Here is a 22,141-nt window from a genome sequence, read left to right as displayed (position 1 = left end):
TTTCAAGAATCTTCCACTAACCATCCATCCATCTACCTGAGCATCTACAAGACTTAAAGTGTTTCCCTGTGACCCACTGAGTGGGGGCTTCCAGCCTGGGCCTGGGGAACAAGCCCCGAGGACCTGCAACAGCCCTGGAGTTGCCAGTACCTTGTAGCTGACTTGCACGATCTGGACGAAGATGGAGAGGGGCAGGCAGAGGAGAATGTCACTGACCAGAGCCCAGCCGAAGCCAAAGTCCCGGTGGACTGGGATAGGAGGGATGTAACGTGTCCACGAGACTTCGTCCACGTATACTGGGGGAAAAGCGGAGACAGTCAACAGACAGGGTCCCTGGCATGAAGGCAACACCCTTTCCCCCAATAGGTCCCCCTCACCAAAAACTTGGGCAAAAATCCTGTCAGACCACAGGCCCACAGGTCAGGAGGTTTGGATTATGGCTTTATTTTGGCTAGGGCACTGAGGGGCTGGAGCCAGTTGAGCTGAGAAGAACCAAAACGATTCCCTTCTAGAGGCCACATGGCTTGCCCACCCCAGGCATCTCACCTGTCTCAGTGGCAAGTTCCACTTCAGTCTCCCAGACGCCTGTGTCTCGGCCATCCCTGGGCAGGCCATCGGAAGAGGTCTCCAAGTCATTTCTGGAGTTCTGAGCTCCCGCCTGGCCTGGCTGGTGTCTCCCCAGTCTTCTCTCACTGCTGAGGCCCGGCTTCTGTACCGGCTCGCTGGCAGGATGCCCATAGATCAGGTACCACAGAAACATGTGGATTGTCCGCAGGCGTGGCATTTTGGGCAGAAACCCTAGAGAACGTCCGAGTCCGGGAACTAAGGCAAAAACAAGGGAGAGCAGCACTTGAGAAATCCCAGATTCCATTTGATCCAGTCATTCAGAAACTAATGATTGCACTATGTCACATGTGCCAGGGAGGTGGTCGATATTCTTCTTTCTTTGAAACAGGACATAGTCTTACCCTCTTGGAACTCAGTTTCTAGTGGGAAAGGGCAGAAAATAACAAAATACCTACAATAATATTCAATGGAAACAGCAGGTACAGAAAACAAAGGGGGAGGGCTGAAGTGCAAAGTCTAGATTGAGGGGCAGGCCACGTGACGCGTGACGGTGCCTCTCGCGGCGAGCACAGGGTGGCCATGGTGTGTGGCTGTGCAGTCGAGGAAGGATCAGAGGCTGGGTGAGGGCAGAAGAGGGAAAGAGAGTGCAGATGGCGAGCCAAGCGCAATGCAGACAGGAGGGCGGGCGCCCAGACTCACCGGAGGGCGGGAGGGGCTGGGCAAATGTCCCAAAGCCAGTTCCTCTTAGGTAGCTTATTTCTCTATGGGCACCAGTAAGGCGCTCCTGGGCTTTTCCCAGCGAGGGCAGAGACGCCAGGACATGTGCCAGGGGCCCCTCCTGCACCCCACACCTCCCCACTAGGGGGTGAGCCCTCTGCCTAGTCCATGCAGGCACGTGTGTTCGGTAGAACATACGCAACGCTCCCGTTTTTCCTTCAGCCTGCACTTTCTAACTGTGAAAGTGTGAGGGGAAAGCCCACGGTTACACGGCTGGAGCCCCGAGGAGAGGAAGCCGCACAAATGACCTGTTCTCCTTGGAATGCCCAAGGCTGCCAAGTCCCCTGCCAGGATGTTTCCTGCTGGACCGAGGTCTGTGCCCTGTCAGTCCCCTCTGCCCTGCTCAGCAACATGCACACTTACGGCCAAGAGAGGAAACAAGCTCCCGATTATGACGCCACGGCCATCTGCCTTGCCCAGCACGTTTCACCACTGTTCTCCTGAGCAGGGGCGGGCAGGGAGACCTGCCTCTGCTAACACGTTACAAATGCTCAAGCACGGCCATGGCTGCCTGCTCGGGGGTCAAGAGGCGTAGAGATTTTCTGAGTTTTACAGAAAGTTCCAGGGATAAGGAGCAGGAATGGTTAACCCTGGTGAGTAACTCCTCACAGTGGGTTCTGGCCTAATTTCTTCTGGTTCTCTAACTGCCTCGGGCGAGGCCGGATCATTCCCTTTTGGCAGCGAGAGGCAGCTGTGCTGCTGACTGCAGTCCAGCGCGGACGGCAGAACTCCTGGCAACTCTAACGTCATGTGCACACGCCAGAGGAAAGACAAAAGTGACAAAAGGCTGTGTTTACCTACTACAGGGTTGTAATTTTTCAGCTGGGTTATGCCCATCTTCTCATCCGTCTTTTTCACCCGTGCAGGTTCGGGTTTAGCGGCCGTATCCGGCACAGAGTCTCCCGAGGCACTTGCTGGCTCCTCTTTCCCCTGACTTTCTTCTTCAGGCTCTTCCTGAGGCACTGGAGGCTGGGGCACTCTAATCCTGTAGTTCAAATCCAAGATCCAAATCAAGGGCTGAGAGAAAGGGCAGGTCTGTCCTCATGAGCAGATGAAGCCAGCCAGCCCTGGCTTCCAACCCAGCTGCTGCTGGACGCCAAATGAGTAAAATGTGTCAGGTCACGAGACATCTGGGCATGGTGGGGACATCTGGGCATGGCCCGGCAAATCGAGCCCCCATTATGGTAGCTCTGTGGAATGCCCAGCCCTCCTTGTCTGGGTACCCAGAGCTCTTGCTGGTCAGCTTGGCAGTCAGGCAGGGGCCGCTCACCATGGACAGAAGTCCTGGGAAACGAGGACCTGCTGACAACAGCAGGCAGACGTATGGCCAGCTTGGCCGAGCGGCTAGAACACCTTCCTCGACAAGACCAGTGGGAAGTTAGTTAAAACTAGAGAACAGAGGCCCTCCCTGGTGGCGCAATGGGTTAGGATGCAGGACTGCAAGCTGGCCGCAGCCGCTTCAGGACAAGTTCGATCCCGGGCCCTGGAGGTGACCCACATGGCGCGGCAGCCCTCTCCTGACCCGCCTGCTGCTCCCCTCAGCAGTGTACTTCTGTTGATCTGCCTGTTCTGCTCCCCACTCTGTCTCCGGTGAATCCTCTTACCTCCTGCACCTCTGGCCTGTACCCCAGTTCTTATGCACAAATAAATATATCTTAAAAAAAAAAAAGAGAAAGAATAGAGAACGGAGATACTTGGGCAGCAGCCCCTGGCCACTCGCACATGCTCCCGCGGCGCCTGCCCTCCCCGCTACTGGTCTCTAATACGTTCAGTACTAGGTGCCCAGGGTGAGGCGGCACGTCGCTTGCCAGTGTTGCCCCTCTCGGCTTCTCGTCGCTTCACAAGACGCTGAGTCACCTTTCCCTCTCTGGGCCACTCGCCATGCTGCTGCCCCCCACGGCGACAGGAGCCCGAGGTTCTGGGTCCTCTGATACTTCCATACATGGCAGAAACCGGGAACTCGAAGTGACATTAAGTGGCAGCTGAGCAGAGGTCTATGTGGCCCCAAACACCCAAGCCAGGCCTGGGCCATTTCAGGTTAAACTCCGCTAAGAACTTGCTCCTGCCTCTGAAACTGCTCCCAGCCCACTGGGCGCTTACAAACCCAGTTAGAAGAGCCCAGAGAGGCAACTAGGACCACTGTGGACCACCGTGAGGCAGCACCTGTCACACCTCGCAGGGCCCATGGCATGGAGTCCTCCAGCCAGAGCTGGGGCAGGCCAAGAACAGAACGTTTGTTCTCTCTTAGACACCAGAAGCTGACCCCTGTTTAGACGAGGGCTCATGGACCACACACCCAGTCAGCGGAGTTTCTGACCCCTCACAGTGCAAATCAAGGGCGCGGGTGGGCCTGCTCGGGCCACACCCACCGCTGCCGTCACTTGCCTGTTGGCTGTGCTGGAATTGGAGATCCGGAAACGAACCTGCTCGATGGCGCTTCTCACCAGAGGGTCATTCTGGTCCATGGACGGGTGCACCACCAGGTCCACCTGCGAGAGGGGTGGAGCGTGTGTCCGAAGGGCAGGGCCCAGGGGGGCCCACGCCAGACCTCAGTTCCCTGGCGGAATGCTGGTGATACCTATCTGAATAACTTTTTTCAAAAGATAGTCATGAGACTGGGAGCATCCTGTGGCGACAGCCTGCCATTCCAGAGACGAGGGCCCCCCAGGCTGGGGCGGGGAGCCTGGGGGAGAGCGGTGCCTGCAGCTCCCTCGCTGAGCTGTCTCCCCCTGCTCTCCGCAGCCTGTACCTCTCTCTGAGAACCCCCGAGTTACCCTTGCACACCAGCTGCCCTCTGGAGAAGGAAAGCGGCTTCCGCTGATCTCCCCCCATGGAGAGTCTCCCCCCATGGAGAACGCTGCTGCGGGACTCTGGCCCGGCAGCCTTCTAAACGGGCCAAGACTTGGAGCTGCTTCTGGGGTCCCTTGCCTGAGGCCCTGAAGCTGGATGGCTAGGGTGGCTATCATTTCTTGAGTGGCATTAGGGTGGCAACAGCAACTGTGGAAGGGAAGGAACCTGGTGGGTGGGGCAGAGGGGGTGTGTGACGGCTTGAGATGGCGGGGACCTAGGCCCTGGAGAGCGGGTTCTGTTTCGTCTCTGTCACTGGCAGAAGAGAGCAAGGCTGGGGTTTCTGCTGGTGCGACTCTGGGCAGGCTTCATGCCAGACACAGGCTGAGGGAGGGAAGAGGCGGCAAAGCCCCGAAGGGGACTCCAAAAGGCCACGCCAGGGTCCGTCTCTTCTGCTCCTCATTTGTGAAATGGGGACCTCGCCCCTCTGCCCTGCCATATTTGTGTGTGTGTGTTTTTGTGAGGTTCAAATGAGGGACACCTTAGGAAATTTAAAGCCACCCATGGGGCAAACACTCTTCCCACTTCCTCACTGTCCACTGCTACACGGCCAGCCAACTTCCCAAGGCCCGGTGCACAGGGCAGGACGCGAGCGGAGCCCAAGCTGACGGCGGCCTCAGCAGCTTAGTCAGCTGCCACGTGCCCACACCGCCCTCTCTCCAGAGGCAGGTGGCAGCCATGCGCCTGTCCAGTGGGAAAGCAGGCCCTGCGCCAGGGGCCTCAGCAGTGGGCTCTTCATCCTGGAGGTGGCATGATCCTGTGTCTACCTGCGCCCACTCCCTCAGATTCCCCTGGAATCGCTGGCAGAACTGGGGGCGCAGCAGACAAGTGGACCAGATCACCCCTCCACACTCCTGGGCTGGGGATTATCGTGCCCTCGACGACTGCCCCAAAAGACCTGCTCTGTGCAGAGCCAGGGACCAGGGGCTGCGCCAGTGGCTTCTGACCTGAGTGCAGGGTGAGCACAGGAGCGCCCAGCACGGCTCAAGGGGCAGTGGCTGACTGGCCGGGGCCAGGGAGGGGCAAGCTAAGGGACTCACGTCAGAGCTATGGACGTGGCGGGGAGAGATTATTTCTTTAGTCAGTTTTTCAAGTTTCCAGTGTCTCAATAAATAAGAAAACCTGGCTGACCTTACCAGCTCAACAACACAAATGCCAAAGCAGAGCTTGCTTGGGCAGCGATTTCACTGTTGTCAGAGGGGGCAGGAAATTACAAGCGACTGTCCCTGCCACACGCTCCCTCTGGTCCCAGGGTCCAGCCAGGCTCCCTCAAATTACTGAGCCTGGAAATGTCTGCCTTAAAATGCGTGCCAGGCTGCCGAGCTACAGTTGCTATGGCGATGGCCCCAAACTTTAAATTTTACAGAAACAGATAAATCGTCCCCACTGGACCACTCCAGCAGCGCATCCTCACTGAGTCACCGCTGCCACCTCCTTGGGGACAGGCTTCCTCAGATCTCCGTGGAGTAGGTTCTCACAGCTTCGCCTGAACTGTCCACCTAAATGCTGCTTAATTTCTCCCCTGTCTCTGCTGAACGTCACACTGCCTCTGCTTTCCCCCCCTTCTGCGCCGGCTGCAGGTGCACACCTCTCTCCCTGGCCCCCACAGGGCTGCACAAGCTGCTGTGTGGTCTCAGCAAGTAGCTCCTCTTTTTTGTCCTCAGCTTCCATAGAAAGTTGGAGTGATCCCTGTCTCCAAGTTAGGAAGCGGAGCAGGACATTCTGAGTTAGTGGCAATAAAGGAATGACTGAGCAACGGGACAAGAGAAGTTGGTAATGTGTGGTGGCCCCGGGTGGCTTTGTGGAGCCAGGAGAGCCTAGTTACCTTCTTCTTGATGCCATCTTGAATAACGGTGGTGCGGTAGAGCCGCAGGAGACCTTCCTCGGACAGGTTCCGCACCAAGCGGATAATGGACTTCTTGCAGCACTTGGTGGACACGCCTTCTTGTTTCTCCTGATCCATGATCATTTTCTGAATCCTGGGGCATCACCAATAAGCAGTTAACATTTGCCATGCCAATGAGGACGGACCTCTCCACCCAGGCCACCAAGACATGCCCGGTGGCATCTGGCAGAAACGAGGGAAGAATTCCCAGTTTCGCCTAGGAGAGGCTGACTGAGATACTGAAGGCTAGTGCGTGAGCGAGACCAGGCGCCATTCACAGCAGCTGTGCGTCCGCGCCTTTCACCAGGAGCTAAAGCAGTTACATGACCTGTGTCAACAGCGGGAGCGAAGGAGCGCGTCACGGAGCCCTGCCTTCACCGAGCGTCCTGCTAAGCTGCCCTCCACCTGAGGAATGTGCCCGTCACACTGTCGGCGTCCTCAGGTCTAAGCTCGTTGGGCCCTGCCCAGGCATCTTACTAGTTACTAGGTGATGCTTCCAGATCACCAGTCGCTGCATGGCGGGCCAGAAGGGACTCCTCCATGCTGCCAAGGCCCTTCCTGCACAGAAGAGGGGAGCTCAGCAGCAGCACCCCCCAACGCAGACGGCGTCCTCGCTCCTCAGCTAGGTAACTGGCAGCCTGACTCCAGGCTGAGGCACTGTATCGAGGGCGCTCACCGATGCCTCGGGAGCCTGAAGAGGCCGCCCACGAGGTGGTGCCCGGGCGTCAGGAGAACTTCTGCGCCACGCACACAGGCCTACCTGTGTCTCTTATTTTGCTTTCGAGTAAGATTTTATTTGAACAGAAGGCACCACGGAGAACTACAGCAAAGTTTATAAGCCCCTGCTCCTGCCCGCTGAAGTCTCTTCTTACCCCTCCCCGTGGCACAGATCTGCAGGGAAGGAGAGAGGCCAGTGCCCTTTCGCCAGGACCTGCACGTCCTCTCTGTCACCCTCTCCCCAGAGGACGCGCTGGGTCCTCAATGCCTGTGCGCCCCGAATCCCAACAACAAGCTCAGTCCGTCCAATCACAGAGACGCTGGGGCACTCACAGCAGAGAACGCGCAGAAACCTCGCATGTGTTCCTGCGGCCTGGGACTACGTGGCGGCGCCTGACCCTTAGCACAGAGGGGCCAGGCAGGCAACTCCTTACGTGAATAAGCTCTCGATCAAGCGGAGGTTGGTGACGGCCTCGATGATGAGGTTCCTGCGCTTCAGCAGTCTGTACGTTTCGTGGGGCTTGTCCTGGCCGGAGCCGTGTTTGCCTGTCTTCTGGGAGCTGCCACTTTCCTACGACAGGGGCAGGAGCAAGTGGCCCAGCGTGAGAAGCCCCATCTAGGCTGGCACACAGAGCTCCCTGCGAACTCGATAAAGTCAAAAGAGAGAGTGGCCAGAAATCCAAACACCGAGTACACCGCTGGCAGTGACCCTGGGGAGATGCAGCTGCGTGCGGGTGGGGGAGACCCCCCCCCCCAGGGCCCGGCCTCTGCCTGGCACAGAGCAAGCTCTTGGCGTGGGACACGGTCACTGTCAGCGCCCTCTGGCTGCCGAGCACAGACTGAGAAGGCCGCGTACCTCCCTCCGCCCTCAGGGCGACGCCCACTCCTCACCTTCGGGTTCTCCAGCCTGACCTCTTCGATCATGGCAATGTCGCCAGTGCTGTTGCCTATGCAGTGGGTACCGAGGAGGTCCGAGGAGCTGCTGGCATCCACGAGGCCGTCCCGGCCCACGGCGCTCCGGCCGGGCCTCTCGTCAGCAGCCCCTGGGGAGGACGCCGGCTGCTTCTTCAGGGGGTGCAGGTTTACGACTTTCCACCCACCTGGGGGAGCAGGAACACAAAAATGAGCCAGGACCCATCGGGGGGAACCTGACAAGGGAACACGAATGCTCAGACACCAGGCAACCCACACAGGTCAAAGGACTTCACGCGGCCAATTTACAGACTGGACCACGAGAAGAGCCCTGCCCCCAACCCACATGCACAACAGCTGGGTATCAAAGCAGGGCGCACCCAATCTCATCTACAATAAAGGCTCCCATCGCTAAACTAAACACCTAAGGAATTCCTAAATAAATTACTGGAAAGAAGAGAGAGCACGTTTATGAAATTCCATCCCTTAAATAGTAAAAACGCGGCAAGACAAACGTTAGGAAAGGACAACGGGCATGCACGCAAGCAGGGGACGCCACGTGACACCATGGCCCAGCGTCACTCCGCTTGGAGATGCTCCGGGCCATTCTGAGGACACCCGGAGCAAGGTGGGCGTGGCAGCAGCTCAGACGGGGGTGGCACGCTCTTACCGGCCCCCACTCCCACCTCCCCCTGCCCCAACCCCACCCGGGGCCTGAGAGAGCCCCTACCCTTGCTGGGAGTGGAGTGATGAGGCCCCAGGCTGAGGCTCGAGGCCCTCCTGTCCCCCTGGGGCCCTTTGCCGCGCTTCTTGCCGCCGCCGCCGCCCTCCTCCTCACTGTCCGACTCGGAGAGGAACGTGTCCTCGGCCTCGGGCAGCAGGGACTCCTCCTGCACCGAGGCCAGGCTCACGGTGGTCAGGAGCTCGCCCCGGGCCTTCTCCCGCTCGTACTGCCGGCTGAGGTCGCTCTCCTCCGCAAACACGCAGGAGATGTACTTGGTGGTCCGCTGCCGCCCCTCGTCTTCCATGAAGCCCTGCGGAGCAGACGTGCTTGCTCACAGTCAGGAGGCACTCAGCTCGGGCATCGGGGTCGGCGGCGGGGGCACCTACTTTCCTACCATTCTTGCAGTCACCTGGCTGCCCCCCTTCTCCGCCCCTGGTCGGCCCCTCGATGTTCCCCCCAGGTCTCATCCTCACCCTCAGGTCCTGAGCACACGGGCCGGTCAGACTGGGGCTCTAAACCCGATCCCGAGCGTGTCTGCTCTAGAAGGCTAAGGGTGCCGGAGGGAGCGCCCTCCCAGATATTCCGGGTCTCCCTAAGGCCAGGACCAGACTGAGTCCCCCAAGAAACAGCCAGCAGAAGGGTTTGGGGTGCGTGATTGACGGCCAGTGAGCAAGGCCCGAAGTCACTAGCGCCGTTCATTCGCTGCCAAGGAGCCTGATGCCAAGTGCGGCACCAGCCTCTGTCCATCTTGTCTTCTAGACCAGGGGGAAAGGCCCCCTGAGCCCTCCGTGAGCTGCTGAGGGCAGCTCTGAGCTCTGAAACCAGCCGTCAAGCCAGTCAGTGCCATCCCCAGGAGCCCGGGGAGGGCATGTGAGCGAAGGGGTTGAGTACCAGGAGCCCTGGGGAGCACCCCTTCACCCCTTTGCCCATCAGTGTGCTGGCCGGTGCAGGAAGCCCAACTCCACGCCTCCTGCCAACCTTTCAGTACCGACAATTCTAATTTCTAAACGGTGGAAACCAACAAAAGCCACAGGGAGAGGAAGGGGGGAGGCGGGGGAGGGTCCCCCACAGGCATGTGCTGCTTCCTGCCGGCTGAGACCCAGCTCCACAGGCGCACGCCACACTCCCCGGGGCAGGGGTCGGCACCGCGCCCTTACCTTGACGACTTTGAATCTCTGAAGGAGACGACACAGCATTCTTGCTTCCAGTTTTCCCACATTCATTGCCACTCGGATTTCGGCCTGGGAAATCCCTTTTGTGCCTCTGCGCTCAACTGTGGGAAACAATACCCTTGACCTCCAACTCTGCAGGTGTCAGTTCCACCCGCCTTTTTAACCGCGGGGCTCTGGGTGCAGCGAGACCAACAACAGAGCATGCCGGCCCTCCCGGGACGCTCCACCGGGCTTTGCCGCAGGCCTGCCTGGTCATTCACGGACCTCACTGGCGGACTCCCTGGCCCCCTGCTCGCTCCCCACCAGGCTGCTTTCTGGAGTTCGTGGTCACACAGTAGCCGAACACGTCAGAGGGCTTCCTTCCTCAGGGACAGCCCTGAGGAAGGACCGCGTGTAATGGGCAGGCGCTGACCAGCGAGGGAGAGAGCTGCCGCCCACGCGCCACAGCTCCCCGTGCCACCTCGAAGGCTGAGCGACCACCTACATCTAAGTTCCGGTGACTCCGCTTTCACCCAGCGGCAGAGGCAGCTCTTTCACACGAATGATCCTTTCATAACTGAAGCTGACCCTTTAACAAAAAAAAGGCTTTTTCATTACTCTTCCTCCAGGACTGAGATGTGGACATGGACACGGCTGTGCTGCTCTTCCAGAACAAGCCGGTGCTTGGGGGCAAGTAAGGCTCTTTGTCCTGGCATTAAATGGCCAGCGATGCCCACTCTCTCTCCGTCGCTGGTCAGCGCCTGCCCGTTACACGCGGTCCTTCCTCAGGGCTGTCCATGCCTGCCTCTAAGAAGCCCTCTGACGTGTTCCGCTACTGTGTGACTGCGAACTCCAGAAAGCAGCCTGGTGGGGAGCGAGCAGGGGGCCAGGGAGTCCATCCAGTGAGGTCTGTGAATGACCAGGCAGGCCTGTGGCAAGGCTCTGTGCAGGTATTTTCCTGCTGTATCACCCACTGGAGGTGGCCAGGGAGAACCACTTTGGATAAGGTTTGCTCTACTACACATGTGTAAAGAGAAATGTCAGAATAAGCAGAGGGAACTGGGCTGTGTCTAACATGCTAAAAGTGGAGATGAAAGGGTTAAGAGGAACCTTGCCCAGACCACATTCTGAGGAACCTATTCTGAGAGAGGCCAAGTTGACAAAACTACCCAACAGCCCCCGCAAAGGCCGGGTGGCTTCAGGCCTGCGGCTCAATCAGGTCTCCCGCAGCCCCTCCTCCTCCACGGTCCTCCCCCTGGGACCACCTCCTCTTGGCTACTGCGGTCTCGTGCAGATTTGAGGGGTCTCGGGCAGTGAGACAGTCTCCCTGCTTATCACTAGACTTTCCAGCCTGCGCTGACCCCAGGCCAAGTTCAGAAGATGGTGCCCACGCTCCGATCCCTGAGCAGTAACATAGACCCATCACTTTTCCGGAGTGTGTGGGCCCGCGGGACCTCACCACGCCACACGGCCAACAGGCGGCAGAGCTGGGCTCACGCAAGGCCAAGCCCTCAAGGGGACATTCCCGCGGCACGGGGCTGGGCAGGAGGCATCCTGCTCCTGGACGCTGCGGCCGGGAAGCGCGTGAGCGGGCGTGGGCAGGACCGGGACCTACTGAGCTCGTAGGTCTGGGTGAGCATGTCCCGCTCATACACCACGTCCACCGGCGGCACGCCCTTGGAGATGACCTCCTCGTCGTCGTCGTCGTCCTGGTCGTGGTCATCTTCCATCTTCCGTTTAAACTCCTTCAGCAGCTTGAGGCAGCGCACCATGACGTCGGTCCCTAGGAACAAGGCACAAGTTTCCCACAGAGTAAAGGGGGGTCTGGGTGGGGGGAGAGGGGCCCACAGACAGAGACCCAGGGACCGGCCACGCGTAGCGCCTGCTTGGAACAGTCACAGTCAACACCCTGGGGCTTAAGGCCTGAACGCTTGCCCCACAGGAGGGACCTTTGCATGGCACAGCAATGAGCGAAGGACCTTCCAGTCAAAACAGACACCAGGTGCCCTGTCAGCCCCCCTCCTAGCCAGCCGCACCCACCTGGGCCATGGCGTGGGGAGCCAGCGCCCAGCCAGGGCACTGCTGCCTGGGGAACGTCATTGTTCCTTCTTGGCTGACAGGGCAGCAGCAGCAGAACTGAGGTCCACCGCCCTTCTAGAACACTCCAGGAAGGCTTTAACCCAGTCAGCCCAAGGGTAGGAATTTACTTCCAGAAAATGACCCAACAAGAAGCCAAAGCTTATGGTGATGAGGCCACACAGCGGCCTTTATGGCATATTTGATGAGGGTGAGGGACCGAGTGGTGGCCCGCCCACCTGCAGGCCACTGGCCAGTGCCTGCTACAAACCACCAGGCAGGGCCTCTGTGCAGCCACGAAGGCTGCTGGGAGAATGACAAGTCCTGCCTATGTCTGTGACAAGAGAATGGTGAGAGGGAAAGCGAAACTTCTTGACGCTTTACACATGCTAACTCAGTGATCCTGACAACTGAGGCTGCATCCTACAGAAGCCGCTCAGGCGCAAAGGAAGGAAAAAGCCTGCCCAGCAGCTCGTGTGTGACAGAGGCCATGTTCCTGAGACACAGCCACTGGTCTCCAGCGGGAGGAAGTGATGCCCCATGGCACCTGCGGTGGGCAGGCAGAATAGTGGCACACTGGGAGGTGCTGCCTCCCACGGCAAAGGCACCCGCAGGCAGCTAAGTGAAGGTGTGCCGTCACGTGGCGTGACCGACGGGGGTTCTGACAGTGTGCGGATGATCTGCGAGGAAGCGCCCAGCCCGAGTCCTCAGAAGAGGGGGCAGGAGAAGCAACAGTGCGCGCGGCAGGGGCGACGTCGCTGGCTTGAAGACGGAGGCGGCCCGCAGGCCGTGGAAGGCAGGTGGCGTCTAGAACCTGCCCGGTGCCTGCAGGGGCTTCTCTGGGCACAAAGCGTGAAGTTTCTGGGGGCCCTGAACTCAGCAGAGACTTAGTTAGCCTGAGTAAGGTCCGGTCCTGGCTGACTCACCCTCCGGGGGGCCTGGGACAGGAGGTCAGTAAGGAGCAGGTAGCCACGGCAGATTAGCCAGGGCTGATTCTCCTCCACCTTCACACAGAACGCCCCCCAATGCCCAACTTTTCGTGAAAGGAACGTGAAGCCCGAGTGACGCTGGTCTATGGGGCTCAGCTCCCCTCCCCAATTCCTCCAAGACGTCGCTCTTTCCCGTGTGGGCACCTGCCCACCCTCACCTTCCACCTCTCCCCAGAAGGGAGCCCAAAGCGCCGGGAAGTGGGTATGGGATGAGAGGTGCCCGTGCACAGCCACGCGGGTGAGAACTACTTCAGGGCCCAAGGGCCAGGCCAGGCCTGGGCCCTCCTTATGGAATTCCTTCTAATGACAAGGACATAAGGCCCACGGTGGCCACTCTACCAGTAGGTGGCAGCAGACTGACTCGGAGCCTTCCCCTCCGTCCTCTGCTCAAGCCCTTCTCAAGCCCCAAATCCCCCCGGAAGGGGTGTGGCTGATAGTGAGACCACCACCCCTTCTGAGGGTGCGTGGCGTCCCACATGCTGATCCTGCTCCCCACTTGGGGTCCGCCTCAGTCCTCACCACAGCTCAGGAGCTAGGGAATCTGCCCACTGCACCCATCACGCTCCTCACTTAGACACTCCCAGAGCTGGGGTTTATCAAGCAGCCCCGAGACCAGGTCCTAAAAGTTAGACAAAACTGTGGCCTCTAATTCAAAGATGTCCCTGTGCGAGGGACGAGCGGGTGACCTGTGCCAGCATTGCCATCCTGAGGGGCTGGAGGGAGATCTGACAGGCTCTCAGTAACAACTCAGCATTATCTGACTCCTTTTAACTCCCTTAAGGGGCTAATTAGCCGAGAAAAGGTGTTCAGAACAGCCCTCAAAACAAACACAGGTGAAGAGGAGAAAGCTGCTGGCACTCAGGGCTCAAAGGGCCTGGCCGGAACATGCTCGAAGGCCTTCACACCCGACTCTGCTCACGTGCATCACCAGCTGCCTGTGGACAGCTACGCTGCCCGCCTGGACGCCAGTCACATGCCCACAGCCCTGCGTCAGCCTCCAGCACGGGAGCATCCTCTCAGCCCCCGTCGCCAGCCTCCGATGGTCCTGCGTGTGCTGCTGACCAGCCCTGGGGCGAGCAGCTCTAGCCCCGGGGGGAGCTAATCAAGCCAGGATTTTACGCCACTGTGGACTTTTCTGCACATGTTTCAGCTCTTGCATTTAATAGTTTTTGCCACATTAAAATGTGCTTTATTAATTATTAATGATAGTACTTTTTATATTTTTGGCGAGTGTCTTTTAATCATCTCTGTTGCTTTAAACTTAAAGAAATCTTGCTATTTAGCTGTTTTAACAGTCTTCCCCTTAGCTCCATTAATTTGCTACTAGACTTTCAATTTCCCTCACAATTTTCATTCTGTGGTTATGTTCACACTTTCTCCTTTTTTGTATTTCTGATCTTCATTCTTTTGCATTCCACTTTTCTGATTTTAAAGCTCTTCTGAATTTTTATTTCACTGCATGTTAATCCTTAATGTGGTTCATTTCCCTGTCTTCTTGGCTTGTACACTTTAATCCTTCTTTAACTATTGAACTGTCACCCTTTGCTATTTTAATGATCTTAATGTAGTTTGCTGTACCCTGGTGTTTTTTTTTTTTCTTTAAAATTTTAACAGCTTGACTGCTAATTCATGTACCGCATGAACCACCCACCCGAGGTACACAAGTCAGCATTTTTTAGCATATTCATGGGTATATTCACCCCTGTTGTTACAGAGTGGGGTGAGGGGCACCCCAAGCTCCCAAAACCTGACTGCTCTAAATAGGTTCTGCCATCCACATCAATGTAAAACATATCCTAGTGAGACCTTCAGTGGAAGGAAGTTTACTATGATTAGTGTGCAATAAAGAGAAGGGAAAGAAAAAACAGTTTTCACACAAGACCCTCAAAGTTACCCTTCCCCTTGGGGGTAAATGCCCAGCCAAACAGGGCTGGCCCAAAGCAGGTCTGCCGAGGCCCAGAAGTTTGCCACAGTCTATGGTGGGGACCAACAGGAAAAGGCAGAAGGAGCAGGCGAGTCTGGGACAAAAGGAGCAAAATCCAAACCAAGGCAAAGGTGGCCACGCCAGCCTTCCCTGGGGGAAGTGGGGGGGGGCTCTCCAGCCCTCAGCCCTGCGCTTCTGCACACTCAGGTTCTGTTCAGCATGCCGGGCGCCCGGGAGGCCTTCTGGTCTGGAGACTCACGCCCTGAGCTGTGCCTCCCTTGGCGTCCTGGGCACGTTTCTCGCCCCTCTCCGGAGCCTGTCCGACTCGGCATAGTACAGGCAGCCCAGCTCTCCTATTTCCCATCTCTTGAATTTCTGTTCTTTCTGGGAAATTTTCATTATGTTGTCTTTACTATTGTTCCTTCCACTAACTGTCTTGTTGCAATAGTCCCTTTCTTTACTTCTCTGAGTGCTCTTTGTATTTCCTGCATGTCCACCTTTCTGAGAGTGTAACTCAGGGCCAAAGAGTGAGGCTGGAGCCAAAGGCTGTGACAGGCGGTGCCCGCTGAGGGGTGCCGGTGAGGATAAACAGCCCAGGTGGAACATGCCCTCCCAGGAAGACGCAGTGGGGTGGGGACTCTGGTAGGAAATATAAGGGGCTGCAGAAGTAGCCACTAGGGGCACCAGACCCGCCCCTACCATGCCGGATCTTCCAGAAGGCCGCTGCAGGCCTCCAGAGGACATGGAGAGGCTTCTAGCAGCCACCCGAGGAGGAGAAAAGCTGAGAAGCTCTGTGGATAGCTGAGCGCCTGAAACTTCCCAGCTTTGCTGCTGCACAGCCCAAAGGGGAAGGAGAGGGCCCAGAGGCGGTGTGAGCGTGGCCATCTGTCAGGTCATTCGGCTGCTGCAGCAGCTGCTTCACATGCTGCCTGTCTGATGCTGAGCTGGCTCATCTTGGCAGCTCTGGGGAGCATCTCCTGCTGTGCTCCTGTCTGGCCTCCATGTGCTCTAGGCCCTCAGTGGCAGGAAGACGCCATCTTGGACACCCTTTGTTTAGCACTTCAAAACACTGGACGCTACTTGGGGTGAGCTGCCAGCCACTCGTGGCCTGGACGCTACTTGGGGTGAGCTGCCAGCCACTCGTGGCCTCGGTGAGTCTTTGCCCTCCCATCATTGTTGTTCCTCGAACCTGAGTGGTCTTGCCATTGTGTGTGCAGGTGAAGGGCCCAGACAGTGACTATCTGGGCAGAGCCGCTGGCTGGTTTTAGTGCCTCTCACTGCCCGGTAACTAAAGCTCTGAGTGTTTTATCTTCAGTGTTTGACTTCAGCTCATCAAGAAAAGGTAAGCAGCAGCAGGATTAAAAAAAAGAAAGAGAGAAAATAAAGGACCAAAGAAAGTACTTAAACTTATATCCTACTGTCTTTAACTTTTTTAGGACGTTCAGATCCACCTGTTCCTTACTGACTGCTTAACCTCAGGTGAGGTACTGGGCACCTCTTCACTTTTTATCACATGTCAAATGCTGACAATATCGCCCACCATGCAGCACAGAAGAGGAGCGTGAAAGTGGCTTAGTAAGAAGGAAGTGAGCTTGTACTTTGGATACCACACATTTGAGATGCAGCGGGGAAAGTCACAGAGACGCGAGCTGAAGTTAGACCTGCTTCATCCAGCAAACATTTCCAAGCACTTTTAACATCAAAACTCTGAGTCAGACACTGAGGAATAAGGAATAGGGAAAAGTATGTGAAATCACCCCATGAAAGACAGACTACGGCGAGATAGGCTGGAGTGTAGACGTGAAAGCCGTGCACACCGTCAGTGGGCAGAGGCGACTGTCTTTACCTTTCTTTGTCTTACACGGTCCACATTCAGGGTGAATCTCTTGTAAGGGGAGAGACACCACCTTCGCCAGCCCAGCATTCAGCATGTACTGGTACAGACGCTTAAATGTCCTTTCGCACAGCCCCTGGCAAGACAACATTTAAAAGCTACTGTTAGATACAAGTACAATGCCTGGAACTATTAGTTATGTGAGCGAATTCTAGTCTGGGCCTGAGTTAACTGATCATCCTGAGTGAAGAAAGCCTGTCAGAGGATACTGTCAAGAGAACAAAACCCAGCGAAGCCTACAGACTCCCTCGTGACTGAAGGGAGAAAGAGCTTCCTTTCAAAGGCAAACGTGGAGGGTGAGAACGAGGCAGGTGGGGACAGAGCCAGGAGGACTTTGCTGTTTACCTTTTCATAGTGCTCTGGTTGTTAACTAAGTAAGCACATCAGCTATTAGCACACACACAAACAAGAAAAAAGGCAGATGAAAAATAGCTTTAATTTATCGCATGAAACGGCAACAGAATGCAGATGCGCTCATCCACCTCAGTGCTCGCAGTTGTGTGAAGTGACGCAACCACAATGACGGCAGGTGCTCCGCGGGCCGCCTCCAGCACAGGCTGCGACTTTGCGCCTGTGCGCTGGGATTTTTAAGTATTTCATTTGCCAACACTGAAAAGTGACAGATTTCACGTCAACAGTCATAGTCTGGCTGCTCTTGAAAAACAAGCCGTAGGCCTGCAAGGCCTCACAGCTGCAGCCAGTGGGGGCGGGGACTCAGCCCCTCAGACAGGCCCCGCCAAGTGCCCGCCTTCACCCCCAGCGGGTGCCCGGGCCCCTTGTCAGTTATCAGCACGTATGCCGCTTTTCCTGTGCCAGTTAAGAGGAAGTTCTCTGTCCCCACCACCATGGAAACGACTTTTTATGCTTAAACTCGTTCTCGCCTTCCTACTGCCTCTTGCAACTGCCGGCATTTGATTCTGCAAACCCTGAATCATGGGGCAGGTACCACTGTTAGACCTCCAAGGCTGACAAGCAGGAGGCGCGTGTGACTAGGAGCCCTGACTGGGCCTTAGGGTTTCCGCCTACCCCCCAGGGGCGAGGGCGCCTGTGGTGGCAGTGCGCGCCATGCCACACGTGCCAGCTTTCCGACTAGCTGTGCACTGGCTGCTGGGAGCAGGACGTACAGCTACCAAAGTGCAGGTGACACCCACATGCTCACTGGGAGCCACTGGGAAGGTGGAGCCGGCACCCACCACCCACCTAGCCGCGCCCCCAACAGCATGGAGACTCCCTATGGAAACTCATCCATCAAATCCCAGCCCCAGGTCCTGAGCCCCCTGCCTCCCGGGGACGGCCTCGCACAATCTGCCAGCAAAAAGAGAAACAGCAACAGGACAACGATCATGTCCCAGACGACCGTGTCGTTGTTCACCGCAGCAACCCATCCAAAAGCTAATTATTCCTAAATCCTGCTGAGCCAACTCTGACCCCTATTTCCAGCTGCTGACTAGACATCACCAGTGAGGGTGCAGGAAAAAACATCCTAGTCAATAAATCCTAAAATTAAGCTGTCACATGCTTCCTCCTCACTCAGCCTTGTTCCCCCTGTGTTCCAGTCGCACATTTAGCCACAAGCGCTTACCTCGTGTCTGCGGAGGAACAGGCCCATCCTCCCGTTGGGGGAGGTGCTCGGCAGTGAACAGACCTGGCCCCTGCTCTGCTGATCCTGCCCTGCACGGAGCTCCGGTCACTCACGTCCGACAGCCCCTCCTATGTCATTCACCTCTTCTTCCTGGCTACCGTCACCCCATGTCTTGCCAGAGTGACCCCCAACCGTTCAAGGTCTCCTGGTTACCCACCCAGCCCAAGGCCAGAGCGTCTACCACACTGCCTGCTCCAATCTCACCCGCCTACCAGTTCATTTCCTAAACTCTCGTTTCTTGTACTTTTGGTCAAAAGTGTGAGTGACTGGCACTCACACCTTCCTTCCCTGCCCACATCTCTCGCCTGCCAGCCCACTACTGCTGACCTCCCCACAGCCCCTGGCCCAGCCCGCACCTTTTGCTCAGTGCTTGGCCTTCATCGGCAATGCCATTCTCGCTGTCTCTTTAGGGGACACTGACATCTTGAAAGCCCAGATTGACTGTAACTTGCTAAAAAGCTTTTCCCAGCTCTTGAAAGAAACTGTATCACTCTGCTCAGGGAGCTCACACACACCCTGCGAGGTAGCAATATGGCCAATCTGACCGCCCTGTGCCAGCCTGAGGCTGCCACCCTCACGGACTGCTGTCAGCTCAGAGCAGGACACTTCCCAACTCAAAGTAGAGCTGCCAGGAGAGCGAGGAAGCTGTGTCCGGTAAGGTCCCAGCTTGCTGCTCGGTGAGTCCATAGTGCTGAGGGGCAGATGAGCTGGGTGTCCCCACCCCGAGAGACTGAGGAGGGCCAGTGTCTAACGGCTGTATGGGTCAGACAAGTAGCACAAAAAACAAAGTGGGCAGATATTTGTTCATTAAATGTGTAGGGTTTTCCCATCTCTACTGGGGCCTCAAGAGAGGCCTGTCAGTCTACTTTTCATTTTTCACTTTTGGTGTTTCTCTCCCACCAAGAACAGAGCACACGGTGCCCAGAGGTGACAGCAGTGGGGTCGAGGGGTCTGGCTGGTGCACAGCTAGTTCCAGCTGTCCCAAGAAACTACAGCTTCCTGATGTTTCCAGGGGAGTGGGAAACATTTTTATGTGAAATCTCACTTTTAAAATACTAGATCAAATTCATTTTTAATAGAGTATAGGCTCAGTCGGACCACAAGTCTCAGTTCATAAACCTCCACTCTAAAGAGGTGCAGGTGTGCAGTGAATCCAGTCAGAGGAAGCCGCTGCCCGAGCAGGAGCTGAGACGAGAGGGTTTCCAGCAACGAGCAAGGATCCGAGGTCAGACTCCAAACCATGCTCCTCTGGGGACTATTTGCTATTCTCCAAAACATCTGACTTGAAATTTTATGTTTTAAGGTCAACTGTTTAACCTACAGGGACAATTTGTTGTTCTCCCATTTCCACCGCTGGCTCTCACCTAACTTCCTCTTGGGCCAGACTACCGCCTCCACGCTGTCCTCCTCACCCTCACCAACTCTGCCCTGTGCATGGGCCAGAGAGGAAGCAGGACCCAGTTCTTTTCTCCTGGGTCATCACACCTCCACTCTGAGCAGTTACTATTTCAGAAAAAAAACCCAGTGGGAAGAAAATGGGAAGCCTGATCACAGCAGCTAATCTCAATGCTGAGGTTCACTATCCCCTGAGAATTTTCACAGCAGGTCCTGGAACAAACCCCAGGGGAAGATGTCAAGAGCCCATCGTCAAGAGCAAGAGGAATCTCTAGGAAGGACCACGCATGTTCTCATCCTGTGCCCCGAAGGAGAGCCTCACTTGTTTCAAGGTCAGGGATAATCAAGCCCCTGCAGGGTTTTCCACAATGCATTTGCCCACCCTGACAGAGGCCAATCCACCCTGCAAACGGGAAGCCCGCAGCTCACCAGCTCTTCCCGAAGCTTTCCCAGGGTCTCTATCTGGTTACTCCGTGTGCTCAGAAGACCTGAAAGTTTCTCCATGAGGATGTCATATTTGCTCCTCCTGCAAGAAATACAAGAGTTTGCTTTTTCAAAACCTATTGCTAAAGACAACTTGTTTTTAAAAGATGGCAGGCAAGTCATAAATGACAACAAATCAAAGTAGAGCACCTCAGTCTTAGTCAAGGGCCATCCAGCCCAGCTCCTGCATTTCCAGGGGCCTGGCCGAGTGGTAAGCCACACGGCTGAGGTCACCTAAACGGTAGCAGCGGGCAGACTAGACTCTGCGCTAAAACCTTAACAGTCCTAAAAATGCCTTATGTTTTTATAATCCTGTGTTTGAAGAAAATGACTTATCTGCACAGTCAGAAATTCACAGCGAGTGTCCGTTTTGCGGAGCGGCAGTGGCGCTCTGCATCAGCCACTGCGTTAGCCGGAGCGACGCCGGCCGCACGCACCTGTCCACGTGGAAGCGGTTCAGGAGGAGGAGGATGGAGTGCTGCTGCGCACCGGTGGGCAGTCGGATCACGTGCGACTGCATGGTGATGAGGCCGTTCTTGTTCAGGATTTTCCTGTGGTAGTGAAGCTTCCCGGCATCCACCCTGGAGGACAGGGGCGAGGGGGCTGTAGCTTTGCCTCTGCTGGCTGTTTGCACCCCACAATGAGGAGCCTCCCGCTGGACCTACACACACCTCCTGTCCAGCCCATCTAAAGGGGCAGTCACACAAGACTTGGCCTTGGAACGAAAAGCCGCGTCTCAGCCTACACCCTGGATGCCGGGGGGTGGGGGGGAGGAAGCAAGGGGACGTGGGGGAGCAAGGCTGGGTGGAGACAATGGGAGCTAATGAGAGCATCAGATTGGGGTCTCCAGTCCCGCCGTGATCAGGGACTTGGACAACCGGGCATCCTGGTGTTCACGTTGGCCCTGATTTACGCCCCCTGCCTGGCATCCCTCCTGCGTGCTTCTCTTGACATGTCTGGGCTGGAGGGTCACAGGCCACCCCGAGGTCTCTTCAAAAAAAAAAAAAGCACCCCACGCCTGGGCATCAAGGCGGAGGAATGGGGGACAGCAGGAAGACAAGGCACAGGCCACCCGGACCGGTGAGTGCAGCGTTTAGAGAAAAGAGCCAGCATCCCCTCACTTGAAAGCGGAGCTGTGCAGGTCTCGCTGGAGCTCCCCTTGCCACCGGGACCGGCCCAGGCGCTCCAGAATGCAGTAGGAGAAGTCTGGGAGCTTCAGGTCAGGGTCGCCCTCTGCGCCGATCAAGGCCCTGTACCGCATGTCCTGGGAGGCAACGATGATCAGCTTCTTCCCCCACCTGCAAGCCAGACACAAGTGCACGGGCCATGACTAGCAGATTTTAAGACAAGCAGAACCTTAGAGAATCACTCTTTTCTTCAGCTTCTTGGAGGTTTACAGCCCCCAGCGAAGCAGGCTTCAGTCTCAACTGCAGACGGGCAGTGCTCAGGGCACACAGCTCTGCCGGCCTGAAGCTGCCCCGCGCGTCACACAGAGCCCCCAGCACGTGCTGCTGCCTGGGGGCCGAGACACTCCCTGGAGCCGCCTCTGTGGGAGGAGCAGGCACCAAGGGGCCATGCGAAAGGCCCCACAGGCTACCGGCCCTTCCTGTCCAGCCCTGCTGTTCCCAGAAGCCTGACCGCAGGTCTGTCTTCGGTCACGCCACTACCCTGACTAACCCCCTCTTCCGGCCCAAAGGTGTTTCCACCACCAAGTAGGCAAAAATGAAAACCAGGTTGTCTCCACTGGAACTGCAGCTTCCTTCCCATTGTTTGGGGCCCAGTTACTCTTCTGCAAAGCCATCCGGTCTGCACAGCCACCCGCCTGACGAATGGCAGCTTGTGGGGCATACAGCAGGCGGCCCACTCCGTGGCTGCCTCATCTCCAAGTTAAGCTTGAAGAGGTCGGCTGGGACAAGAAAATTTGAAAGCCGGGCAATGGCTCACTGGTTTAAAACTCACACCGATCTACTACCCTCCTCTATCACAGTCCTGGTGTTTCCAATTAGTAGACGTGATGACTTGTATTAGCCTAATTTGCTGCCTGGTCATCATACAGGTCATCAAATACTAGCTACCAAGCAAAGATCAGAGACACCAGGGTAAATAAACACAGTATCTATCTTCACGGAGCTCATCACCCACTGAAGGAAAAAGGTAA

The 22,141-nt window shown here is 56.6% G+C and overlaps 1 protein-coding gene across 1 annotated transcript in view; it reads right to left on the bottom strand.

The window, feature by feature from the left end:
• The window catches only part of GTF3C1 (general transcription factor IIIC, polypeptide 1, alpha 220kDa), a 49,721-nt gene that overhangs the window by 22,322 nt on the left and 5,258 nt on the right, over nt 1-22,141 (bottom strand). Inside the window, exons 3-16 of the mRNA XM_012731645.1 lie at nt 21,105-21,281; nt 20,421-20,564; nt 19,930-20,026; nt 16,416-16,539; nt 11,196-11,363; nt 9,587-9,702; nt 8,436-8,739; nt 7,685-7,893; nt 7,228-7,364; nt 6,017-6,170; nt 3,730-3,833; nt 2,142-2,329; nt 547-822; nt 151-296 (exon numbers count right to left, since the gene is read on the bottom strand). Coding sequence (XP_012587099.1) covers nt 151-296; nt 547-822; nt 2,142-2,329; nt 3,730-3,833; nt 6,017-6,170; nt 7,228-7,364; nt 7,685-7,893; nt 8,436-8,739; nt 9,587-9,702; nt 11,196-11,363; nt 16,416-16,539; nt 19,930-20,026; nt 20,421-20,564; nt 21,105-21,281 — 2,344 coding nt within the window. The remainder of the gene's footprint in view (nt 1-150; nt 297-546; nt 823-2,141; nt 2,330-3,729; nt 3,834-6,016; nt 6,171-7,227; nt 7,365-7,684; nt 7,894-8,435; nt 8,740-9,586; nt 9,703-11,195; nt 11,364-16,415; nt 16,540-19,929; nt 20,027-20,420; nt 20,565-21,104; nt 21,282-22,141) is intronic.

This window comes from Condylura cristata, unplaced genomic scaffold (assembly GCF_000260355.1).
Source record: "Condylura cristata isolate star-nosed mole 26May11 unplaced genomic scaffold, ConCri1.0 scaffold00032, whole genome shotgun sequence".
NCBI classification, from domain to species: Eukaryota; Metazoa; Chordata; class Mammalia; order Eulipotyphla; family Talpidae; genus Condylura; species Condylura cristata.
This window is presented reverse-complemented; position numbering and strand designations above follow the sequence as displayed.